Below are 12,403 nucleotides of genomic sequence, written 5' to 3' on the forward strand. Positions count from 1 at the left end.
AATGCCCGCCCAGACGACACGAGACTCCGCCCCGTGCGTGACGATTGCTCCCAAGCTTCCTCCCCTCACGAAACCCCGCCAGTCTTTTCGCCTGACTCGCCCCTAGCGACCCGGGCGGCCTTTGGGATCGCTAGGCCTCGCCCATCCTGGCCTCGAAGTCCCGCCTTTGCTTAACCTCGCCCCCAACATCCGATCTGGCCACGCCCCTTCGCTCCAGCCGGGACGCCGGACAGTTAGCCCCGCCCCGGATGCGTAACGCCACCAGGCCCCGCCCCTTCCGGGCCTCCAGAACCTGTCCCTAAACTACTTCAGGCCCCGCCTTTTCTCTTAGTCACACCCCCATTTCCCGGGTAACTCACCTTCAATCGCCCTTGGCTCCGCCTCCACAGAGTTACGAAGCCCTTAGCCCAGCCGTCAGGGAAACAAACTCGGGGGTATTGACAGTGTTCAATTTCTTGACCAGGGAGCTCGCTACGTACACACTTTCAGTTTGTGAAAATTCATCAAACTGTCCATTTACGATTTGTGCACTTTCCTGTGTGTAGGCTTTTGTAATACAATATGAACTCTTAAGAGATTCATTATTAAATAATTCAATTATTTATTATTACTAACTCCCATAGCCCTCTCACTGAGACCTCAAAGACTGAGAAAAGGACTAATTGATTCTCAATATATACATTCTCTCTTCCTTTTAGTGGTATAACTCCCTCAAAATTTCATCTAGTATGATTTTGTGACTAAATTCTGGCCAGTGGGGGTGGGAGTGGAGATAATGTGACACCTCCCTTCCAGTTTAGCTCTAAAAGGATTGGGCAAGCTCTCCCCTGCCCCATTTCTCCCAGCTAGGGGTATAAAAACGTTTAAAAGCACATCCCTTGACTGTACGCTTTCAGGTCTGGAACCTGCAACTTTGAGAGAAAAAAGCAAGTTAGGGGCGCCTGGGTGGCTCAGTCGGTTGAGCGGCTGACTTCGGCTCAGGTCATGATCTCGCAGTCCTGAGTTCAAGCCCCGCATCGGGCTCTGTGCTGACTGCTCGGAGCCTGCAGCCTGCTTTGGGTTTTGTGTCTCCCTCTCTCTGGCCCTCCCCCATTCATGCTATGTCTCTCTCTGTCTCAAAAATAAACAAACATTAAAAAAAAAAGAAATTGAAAAAAGCAAGTTAGTTATAAAAGATGGTAACGTTTTGGGGCACCTGGGTGTGGCTCAGTTGGTTGAGTGTCCAAATTCGGCTCAGGTATAATCTCACAGTTTGTGAATTTGAGCCCCGCATGGGTCTCACTGCTGTCAGTGCAGAGCCCACTTTGGATCCTCTGTCCCCTTTCTCTCGCTCTCTCGCTCTCTCTCTCAAAAATAAATAAACATTAAAAAAATTTTTTTAATGGTAACATTTTCAGCAAGAGATGAAACCTTAAACTTTTCTCAAAATCTCTGTGAACTCTTCTAGGCCAAACTGAGACCCAGCCTAGTGGCAAAGTCAGATTAAGGGTGTTGCCTTCCAAAGCAAACCCATTATCTCATCTGAAAGTATCTGAAAGTATCTCATCAGTCATTAAACTGAGAAAGCAGGGATAAGCAGAACACAGAGAACAGTAAATATAAGTGAATGTAAGTTCAAGAGCTACATTTATGGGGCACTGGGTGGCTCAGTCGGTTAAGCATCAGACTTCGGCTCAGGTCATGATCTCACGGTTCGTGAGTTCGAGCCCCACGTCAGGCTCTGTGCTGACAGCTCAGAGCCTGGAGCCCATTTCAGATCCTGTGTCTCCCTCTCTCTCTGCCCCTCCCCTGTTCATGCTCTGTCTCTCTGTCTCAAAAATAAATAAACGTTAAAAAAAATTAAAAAAAAAAGAGCTGCATTTATGTATACTAACATGGGAAAAACTTCAAGATTTATTTTTAAAAGAAGTAAGTGAAAGCAGCACAGTGTATAGTAAACTACCTTGAAGAAAGGGTGGGGACAAATATATATGGATTTGCTTGTATTTTCATACAGATAGACAAGAAACTAATATAAGAGTATACTTATAAAGAGAGGAGCCAAGGTGGGAGGGTCAGGTATGGGGAAAATGTTCACAGCATACTTTAAAACATTTTTAGCCATGTGAATGTATTACTTTTTCAGGGAAAAAAAAAAGCACTGTGTATAAGTAAGGTAGACTGGATTCTCGTGTCTGGTTCTCCACTACCATATAATAAGATTATAATCCATACCACCTGCCATGTAACTTTGTAGGGCCTCTCGCTATAAACATTGATACTGGGCTTGGCCACGTGGCTTGCTTTCAGCCAGCGCTAAACAAATGTGATCTGAGCAGAGGCTTTAAGTGTGCTTTGTGGTTTAGACTGCCCTCTTTGCACTCCTGCTGTTAGTCATAAGAAGAACATGCCCGGAGTGTGAAGAGGATGGAAAATGCAGGGAGCAGACCCAAACCCAAACTGCAGCCTAGAGCCAAGTCCAAGTTGACCCATAATCTACAGTTGGGCTGCCCCATGGATCCATGAACAGCAACAAAATGCTTGTTCTCCACTGAAATTCTGGGTTGCCACGCAGCATTACTGCAGGAGAAAATGGACACACTAGACTAATGCTATCCAATAGTACTTTCTGCCATGATGGAAATGTTCTACAGTCTGCAGTGTCTAATGCATGCGCCACAAGTGAGTAGTGCAACAGAGGAGCTGATTTTTAATTTAATTTAATTTAAATTTACATTTGCATTTATTTAAAAAAAATTTTTTTTTCAACGTTTATTTATTTTTGGGACAGAGAGAGAGAGACATAGCATGAACGGGGGAGGGGCAGAGAGAGAGGGAGACACAGAATCGGAAACAGGCTCCAGGCTCTGAGCCATCAGCCCAGAGCCCGACGCGGGGCTCGAACTCAGGGACCGCAAGATTGTGACTTGGCTGAAGTCGGACACTTAACCGACTGCGCCACCCAGGCGCCCTACATTTGCATTTAAATAGCCCCGTGTAGCTGGTGGCTACTCTGTTGTACAACACAGCACTAGACAAAATCTACGGTGGTAATTATTTGCCCGTAGAAATGACTAGAAGAAAATAGATCAGAAGCCTACTGTATTCATTTCCTAGGGTCGGCATAATAAAGTACCACTAGGAATGGCTGAAAACAGAAGAAATTTATTCTCTCGTAGTTCTGGATGCCAGAAGTCCCAAAGAAGGTGTGGACAGAGCCATGCTCTTTCTGACGGCTTTAAGGAAGAATTCGTTCCACGCCTTTATCTTATATTTGGGTGTCGCTTGTAGTCCTTGGCTTGTACACCCATCACTCCACTCTCCGCCTCCACTGTCACATGGAATTCTCCCTGTGTGTGTATCTCTTTTCCTCTTCTTGTAAGGACACCAGTCATATTGAATGAAGGGCCCATCCTGACCTTATCTTAACAATTGCATCTGTATGCCCTGTTTCCATCCCACCCACTGAGTGTTATTTGGAGCTGCTGGCAGGTGTAAAGCTCCTCCCCTCCCCATCCCCTTCCAGAGCTTGACCCTTAACGCTGCTGGACCACCCTGCTGGGCGTTTGTGGCTAGAGGTCTCTCCCCTCCTGGCCCCTCTTCGACCCCACAACTGGCAGAGATGGTACCCACAGCATCACTGTGGGATGAGTCATAGCCAGGCTCTTGAACAGATTCACTCCAAACCTCTAGGAAGGAAGTAGAACTCCTCTCCCAAGCCCTACCTCACACTTAGGACTGGGATGAGCATGAGGCAAGTGAAGCATTTGCTCAGAGAGCAAAGTTTAAGACGGTGCAAAAAAATTCAATGAGATATTTGATGCACGATTTTTTTTTAATTTTTTAATGTTTATTTATTTAGAGAGAGCGCATGCATGGGTGAGCTGGTGAGGGACAAGAGACAGTGGGAGAGAGAGAATCACAAGCAGGCTCCATGCCGTCAGCACAAAGTTCCACGCAGGGCTCGATCTCACAAAGCACGAGATCATGACCTGAGCCGACATCAAGGATTGGAGGCTCAATCGACTGAGCCACCCAGGCACCCCTTGATGCACTATTTTAAAGATCAAAATTCAGGGGCACCTGGCTGGCTTAGTCAGTAGAGCATGTGACCCTCAATCTCGGGGTCTTGAGCTCAAGCCTCACATTGGGCATGGAGCCAACACACACACACACACACACACACACACACACACACACACACAAATACATAATAAATCAATATCAAGATTTAAGCCTGCACCATAATGTTCAAAATAACATGAACAAAATAATAAAATGTGAAATCAAGACAGGATCCTTATCGCTGATATTTTGCTTTTGCTTTGGACTCGGGATGGCTGAGCAGAGATAAGCACTGCCACTGGTCCTGTGCTATCTGAATGTCACTGGTACCGATCCTGCATGCTTCCATAACAGGGAAATACGCTGACGGCTGCAACTTGGAAGGACACTTTTTAAAAAGGTGGATCGCTACCTGGATAGATGGATAGCTATAGGGTAGATAATCCAACACGGTAAAACTGTCGATTGTTCAGTCTAGGTGGCAGGCGTATGCACTGTCAGTGGAGAATTCTTCCACCTTTTCTGTAAGCTCTCAAGTGTTCTTTGAAGAGGAAGAAAAATAAATAAATAAAAGCCGTGGGAAAAACACCCAAGGTTGGTTCTCTGGGGTCAAACCAGCTCCACCTCCTGAATCCCTGCACGTCCAGGCCTGGGTTTCCCACCACACCTTCACTGGCAGTGACGACTAAGCCCTCTGGCTGATCTGCCCCCTCCTTGACTGCAACCTCTCTCTGGCCCTTGCCCTTGAGATCTTTCATCCCCACCAACAGAAAGGCGAGGATCCTTCTCAACTTCCTGACTGGTCCCTACGAGCCTATTTGGCTCCCTCCATCCATCCAAATGGATAAAGGGAACAGATCAGTCCCTGGGGCAGGACATGTCATTCAATGAAACACTTGGACAACATAGCCTCCTTCTCCTCCTTCTGTTTGAGGGGAAAACGATCAAAAGCCCACTTTTGAAATATGAAGGACCTGAAAATAAAGCACTAGAGGTAAGCAGTGATTATCAATGGGGCAGGGCGGGGGATGGCAGGGTGGGAAGAAGCAGTTAGAAATCTGGGGTATGCAGAAAGAGATTACCCAAAATCTAACGGTGGAGAGCCTTCTTTGAGGGCCGGCAGCTTGCGCTCTCACCGCTGGGGGGCGAGGGAGGACACCGCTGGGGAGCAGGCGGCGACTCCTGGGTTCCTCCGGGGACAAGTGTCTTGGTTCCCAAGCCTTGAGCCAGGTACGGCAATAACACCGTTGCAAGGCTGCCGCCGGAAGGGACCGCTTATCTGGATCCGTGCTGGGAAATGATGGGCACCCTGGGACCCGGAGGTGGATTCCGCCTCTCCTCTTCAGTTCGACCCCCTGATGAATCTGACCGGGCCTATCCGCTCCCTCGGACTCGTACCCGAAGCAAAATCGGAATGCTTCCTTTGAACTTCTACCCACACACTTTGGTGTTGGCGGGAGGAGTTTGGAGATGGGCCTCAGCTACCCAGGCTCCCTATTTCTTCCAGTTGCCTGAATGCGAGTCTGGAATGGATGTCCTACCCACGAGGGTGCAGGGTTTCTTCTGGGGCGCCTAGAAGGCTGGGTCTCCTGACCCTCACCCTCCGGATTCGCTGTGGGGGAGGGGGGAACCCAGGCTCCTGTAAGCCGAGCACAAAGCCCGGAGCAGGACGCAAGGGAGTGGATCTAGGCAAGTCCGCGGAGGTGGCAGCCACTGTCCAGAACCTGCCTGCTGTCTCATTTGTCCTTCTAAAGACGGGAAACATGGAGCTGGTGCAGCCTGAGGCTCCCACTTCCCATCCACTGCAGCAGCCCGGGCTTTTTCTGAAGACTGCACACCTCCCTGCGACTCAGAGTGCACCCTAGGGTCTGTGGACCCACTGAGAAGTGGCGGGTAGGGAAGGGAGGGGTGGTCAGCTTCGGGACTGAGAGACATCAGAGAACTTAGCAAACAGGATCCTCTGCTCAGCTCTGGATCCTGAATGCGCGACAATAGTGACAAGCGGGATTAGGAGACAGCGGACATCCCAAATAGCCCGTTTAAATAGTCAGAACCCCGGGCAGCAGAGGGCAGATCTTATCCCTGTTCTGCTCCATAGCTGCAGAATCAGGATGGTGCGAGGTCACCTCTACCACAGGCACGCCCACCCAATGCTCTGCACACACGCACGCGCACACACACACACATATTCATCAAGGCTCTCACAAGACTTCCGTCCACCCCACACGCAGATCTTTATATCTCCTACACATGCGCATACAGGCCTCCACAGCCGTCGCTGAGGGCAGGGAGGATGGACATTGTTCTTAGGCAATCTCCCAGTGCTTTCTGGTGCAGAGATCACACCAAGAGAATTCGTTCCAAACTAGTCCTCTCTGCCTTGGTGGCGGTGACAAAAAACCCTCCCGCAAGGCTACTCTCAAAGTGAGAGAGGACCCCAGGAATGGCCCAGCCTTCCTGCATTCCTGGATCCCGTATGCTAATTCTGACTGTGACCCTCGGCAACCATGCCCAGGACTGGCACCCCGCAGTTGGATCTGCACACACACAAAAAGGACTGGACCCTCTAGGTAATTAAAAAAAAAAAAAAAAAAAAAATCCAACAGGCCGCTCAAGGAGAGGGGAGACTGGGATCCAAATAGCTCAGGCTGTTGATTCTAAACAGCTAGATCTCTTCGCTGTGGCTGTGTAAACCTCAGCTTGGACTTGAGGGGGGATTTCTTGGGTGAGAGATGCCTGGGAGGCCGGGTTGGCCCCTGGCCCTGGGAGCCCTGGGAAATACACAACCTGCGGCTGATTTCCTTTGTATAGTATCTTCACAGTCCACAATCAAGTGTGAATTTCTGCATGCCTTTGTTTATTGTCTTTTTTCTTTTTTTTCCTTTCAGGATTGGAGGTTGAGGGTCTCTGGAATGCTCTCAGATGGATTCGGAACAAATCTTATCTTGGTGGCGGCAGGGCCCTGGCCACACTGAGACTGCTGCAAGCCCCACAGGCTCCTTCCCCTGCCTCCCCCCAAACACCTGGAGAGCCTCCTCTTAGTGCAGACCATCCTTCTCACTCCCCCCAGGCTCTCCTACAGGCGCTCTTCCATCCACACCTGCTTCACCCGGTCCGGCCAGAGTCGTTCCGGCGCTCCAACGCTTTGGGATCCCCGCGGGCGCAAAAATGCAGAACCGACAAGAAGCCCGCACACCTTTGTTTCTTCTTTATTTACGGATATAATTAATGTACCGCACTCTAAATTAGAGATAGATTTTTTTTTTCTGATATACATTTCGTCTTATTCACCACGAGCACACCACACGCACAGTAGAACAGTTCCACGACCTGATAAATTGCACAAGATGAGTTTGGATTCCTGAAAACCGGCAGGCAAGCCGGCCCTGCCTTGGCTTCTCGCCTCCCCGCTTCGTGGAAGGAAATCGCCCACCCGAAACGGATTTCCCGGCCAGCCTTTCCCTCTGCAGAGTTGGAATGTCTCTGGAATGGGAAGCGCTCTTGCTGGAAATGGCTGGACGCTGCAGATTCCGAGCACTGGATGGCTGTGAAATGTCCCCCCAAGGTCAAGTTTCTGCGCCTGCGAGCTGAGCCCCTTCTCCCTCCCTTCCCACCCGCTCGGTGACAGGGACCAAAGAGTAGGGGGCCCTCCGGGAAGGACAGAAAGCCCTGCCCACAAATTCGCCCCCCGCCTCCCCAGAAACTAGGGTGTTGTGGGAAAGAAAGGACAACAGAAACGCAGACGCGATGGATTGTGGATTCCTATCCCTCCCACCCCACCCCACCCCCGTCCCCAATAATCAGAAACTAGGAACCAGAGATGTTTAAAGCTTGGCTTCCCAAGCGCGGCGGCAGGGCGCACAGGGCTGGTGGGGGAGGGTGGGGAGGGCGGGAAGGGCGCGGGAGCGCGGGAGCCCTCCCGCCCTAGTCCTCCGCGTTGGTTCGGTAGGCCTCGATGAGGCCCTCAAGCGAGTGCACGAAGCCGGACACACTGCAGATGCCACCGATGACGAAGATGGCGACATCGAAGAAGACTTGGTGCCACAGCAGCTTGCGCCAGAGCAGGCGCAGGTGGAAGAGGCTGGGCAGCAGGAAGCAGAGGCCGGCGCCCGTGAGACTGCCGGTGAGACCCATGAGCAGCGCGAAGTGCGGCACGTAGATGGCCATGAGCAGCGTGAAGACGACCAGCGCACAGCGCAGCGTCAGGCCCCACGATTTGAGGCGCCCGTCGCCGCCGTAGCAGGCCGGGAAGAAGGCGCGGCTGCCTTCCTGGAAGAGCGACTTCTCCAGCACCTCCACAGCAGCGAAGAAGGGCAGCGGGTAAGACAACAGCGCCTTGGCCACCAGGAAGATGTTGACCACGGCACGGATGGAACCGGGCAGGTTATCCGTGATGACCTCCTTGGTCTCGTCGGCCCAGGTGAGGTAGGCGACCAGCGCGAAGAGGCCCTTGAGCACGCAGGCGGCGATGTGAGTCCAGTTCATCATGCAGTGGAACTCGCTGGGCTGCTGCATGTTGCCCTCCAGCGAAGGCAGGAAGATCTGGGACGTGTAGCTGAACACGATGATGCCAATGGAGATGGGAAACTTCTTGACGTCGATGTAGAACTTGACCTTCTCCCAGGCCCAGTCGCGTGCCCGTGACAGGCAGTAGGCGATAACCAGGATGTTGATGACGAAGTGGGCCAGAGTGCACAGCAGGCTGAACTTGGACACCGCCTTGAGGTTCTTAAGGAAGGCGCAGGGCAGCAGCACGGCGGTGGCGATAATGGCCCAGGACTTCTGCGACACGGGCAGCCCCGGGAAGCTGTTGTACATGAGGTTGCCGCTGACCACCACGTACAGGATGCAAGTCATCACCAGCTCGATGATCTGCGCCACGTTCACCACGCGGCCTCCCAGCGTCGGGAAGCGCGGCGCGCAGCACGCGTTGGCGATGGCCACGTACGAGTCCCGCACGCGCACCACCTCGCCGTCCTCGTTCTCCTCGTACAGGCACGCGATGAGGATCTTGCCGGTGTAGCAGCACACCACGGCGGCGAAGATGATGAGGAACAACCCTAGGTAGCCGCCGTGCAGGATGGCGTAGGGCAGGCCCAGCACGAACATGCCCTGCGGAGCGGAAAAGGGAACCAGACGCCGGGGCTCAGCGGCAGCAGCCTCGTCAGAGGGGGCCTAGAGGCGTGGCCTAAAACTGGGGCCGCGAGGGGGCGCTACGCGGAGTGAGAACCGGGCTTCAGCCCCGGGGAAGGGAGGTTAACGGGCGGCTGCAATGGGGGTGTCCCGCGGCCTCACCGGGGGAAGCCCGGGCGTCGAGTCAGATGGAGAGGGAGGTGTTCAAGGACGGAACTGAGAGGGAAAGGTTCGCTAAGGGCCGGGAGGTGGGGAGGAGGCTGAGCGTGGGGTCAAGCCACAAGGAGGGAAAAGGTATATGGAGATATTTTGGAAGTAGATAAGAAGGGGCTGGAGGGGTCAGGGCCAGAAAAGGGCGGCGAGAAAGGTAGAGAGCTAGGCCTGAGCCACTAGGAAGAGGGGGTGAGGGATTTTAGGTGCGGCTCCAATGGGGTACAGGGAAGCTAACGAGGGCCTAAGGCCGATTGGAGAAGGGAGCGTTATAACAGCAGGGGCCGGGAAGAGAGCTGGGGTAGGGCGGAAGAGGGGCTACAGGTGAGCGAAGCAGAGGGAGGCCAGAACGGAGGAAATGTGAGAGTGGCCAGAAGGCTCTAGGGGGGAGAGGCCAGAAGGGTAATGGCCGGGGGGGGGGGGGGGGGGGGGGGAGGAGGAGAAGCGCGAGCAGTGACTGAGAGGCTACATCAAGCAGGAATCAAGCTGTGGACTCAGGCGGGCGGACTGTGGAAGGAAGGTTTAGAATCCACAAAGAGAAGAAAAGCTAACGAAATCCAGGGTTTCCGAGGCCTCCAGGCCTCCCGGCTCCCACCCTGGCCTCCCTCTGGGCCTATGGAACGGGGCCTTCAAAGACGCCCCTGGAGAAGGCGGGGGTGGCAAGGAGGCGGTCGCGGTCTCCTGCCCCCGGTTCCGCACGGCCGTCTCGCAGGCCTCGGGAGCGGAAGGCGCCTCGGGCCCGACCACTTAGTGCGCAGGGCCCTGCTCAGCCCGGGTCCCCGAGCAAACCCGCCGCGGCCCTCCCGCTCCCGGGAGGCCCACGTTGTGCGTCCCAACGACCGTGCGCTCCGGGGACGCGAGGGGGACCAAGCTACAGGGCCCGGGGGCACCTAGGGCTGAGGCCTCCTCCGCTCCGCGTGCCGCGGCCTGCCCGCCTCCGCCAGTTCCGGGGGTCGTTGTGCGCATTCCAAACCCGGTCCCAGAAGAGTCCGGCGCCTCCTGGTGGGGAGTGGGGCGTTGCGAGTAGCCTGAAGGGGTGGCCGGCCTGGAGGGTAGAGGCAGTTCAGAGCATCCAGGGGCGGCTTCTCCAGGGTCACAGGCGGAGAAGCTGGTCGCCTCTTTGCGGTGTAGCCGGAATTTCGGGCGAAAGGGGTGAGTCTGTGCGCAGAAGCACTGAGGTACCACGGGCCATTTGTGCTTGTGTGGGCACATAATATGTGTGCTTATGTTTGGGTACACCTGTATGTCCCCAGTAGGGCTGCACTTGAGAAAGTGGGCTGAATCCTGTTTGCAGGAGTCTGCGCTTGTGTGCCTGTGAATGTTCAAATAGGTTCGTGTGTGTGCTTGGTATGTCCGGGTATGTGCTTGTGTGGGGGCGTGTGAAGGTGCGTTTGAGGATAACCCCGTGGTCTATATATAGACGCATGTCGTGCGCACCTGTGCGGGGAGTTTGTTCGTGCGGGAGGGGGGATGTGAGCCTGTGTGTCGGTGCCGGTGTCAGAGCAGGAGACTCCCAGCTCAGCAGTTCCCCCTTCTCTTTTCCTCCCCAACATGCAGCTGTGAATCCATTCCGGAGTCCCGGGAGACACCGTTCCCTCCAATCCTGATTTTCCTTCTCCCTCACCACTCCCCGATCCCCCTCCTCCTGTTTCCCTCCCTTTTGCAGGGTCTCAGGGCAAGTGCCTCGGACCAAACAGCAGCCCGGCTGTCCAGCGGCTAGCGCCGCTGGAGGGAGCGCGGATCTGGGCGGGAGCCGCCGCTTGTAGGGTTGTAGATCCCCCCGGCAGGGCTGGGAGGGAAGGGGGAAGGCGACGTCCTGAGGAGGGGAGGGGGGTCTCTCGGCCGAGATCGCCCGGGGACTCAGCTGGGGGTAGGGCCTGGTTCTCTGAGCTAAAGGAGGTGGAGGGTGGGGGCAGGCAGAGCAGGGAATCCCGCGCTCACCTGGATAGCGTTGGTCACGTTCCAGCCCGCCTCCCACGCCGTGATCTTGGGTTTGTCGTGGCCCCCGAACTCGCCACCGGCCCCCAGAGCCTGGTCCTTGGAGCCCGAGGGCGGCAGGGGCGCGCCTCCGCCGCGCTGGTAATGGATGTCTCCCTCGACGGGCGGCTCGGCGCCCTCGTCCCCGCAGGGCTCGCCCTCGGTTTTCAGGATGTCCATCTGCAGGCCCTGACGGTGCTCAAAGTCGAGGTCGTCGCAGTGAGCAAAACCCACCGCCTCCTCGTCGGTGGCCGCCTGAAAACCCATCCTGGCGAACATGCCGCTCACCTTGGCCTGGGACTTGTTGGACACTGTTGTGGCCACGTTGGACAGCTTGCTGCGTAAAAGGGTGGCCATGGCTGCGGCGGGGTCCGTGGAAAGGACACAAGGGGCTGGGGGCGCGGGGGACGCGCGGCAAGGCGGCGAGGGCCAGGGGGGCGCGAGGCCGCTATCTTCGCTCGCTTTCCCCGCGGCGTCCCAGGGCGCTCTGGCTCATGACCCCTTCGGCTGGCGTTTGAGGCTCGCTCGAAGCCCACCCCGCGGGCGGGCGGCGGGGCTGGCGGAGCGGCGGCGGCGAGTGCACTGCGGAGCTGCCGCGGGGCGCGCGCTGGGCTGCGGAGGGCGGCGGCGGCGGCGGCGGCGTCAGAGCAGCTACGCGAGGCTGGCGCGGCGCCCCCACCCGTGCGCAGCCCAATGCGCTCCCGCCCCTCGGAATCAGGCGGGGGGCGGGCGCTGGGGAAGGGGAAACACCCGGAGGCAGGGGGTGCGCGGGGAGGAGGGCAGCGAGAAGAAACAGGGTCGCGAAGGGACTCGGGAGAACGGAGAAGGGCGCCCGCGGGAGGGCACCGACAGGGAGCGCACCGGGGAGGGGGCTCGGAGGGCACGGTGGGGGGGCTGGAGTGCTGCATTTCTGGGGGAGGTGCTAAGCTCGGATCCTAGCCCTTCCCACCTCGCCGCCGCAAGGAGGGAGGGGACCGGAGCCTGCTGATTCTAGCGGTCCCGCGGCGGCGACTACCCCCTCCAGAGCCTGGGAGGCTTT

General features: G+C 55.6%; 1 protein-coding gene across 1 annotated transcript; it reads right to left on the reverse strand.

The window, feature by feature from the left end:
• Positions 1–7,088: 7,088 nt before the first annotated feature.
• SLC32A1 (solute carrier family 32 member 1) lies at positions 7,089–12,004 on the reverse strand. Its single transcript, XM_027070081.2, has 2 exons — positions 11,329–12,004; positions 7,089–9,156 (listed from the first exon to the last, which is right to left on the reverse strand). The coding sequence occupies exons 1-2, from the start codon at positions 11,719–11,721 to the stop codon at positions 7,969–7,971; spliced, it is 1,581 nt and encodes a 526-aa protein (XP_026925882.1). The 5' UTR covers positions 11,722–12,004; the 3' UTR covers positions 7,089–7,968.
• Between the last annotated feature and the right edge of the window lie 399 nt (positions 12,005–12,403).

This window comes from Acinonyx jubatus, chromosome A3, assembly GCF_027475565.1.
Source record: "Acinonyx jubatus isolate Ajub_Pintada_27869175 chromosome A3, VMU_Ajub_asm_v1.0, whole genome shotgun sequence".
NCBI lineage: Eukaryota > Metazoa > Chordata > Mammalia > Carnivora > Felidae > Acinonyx > Acinonyx jubatus.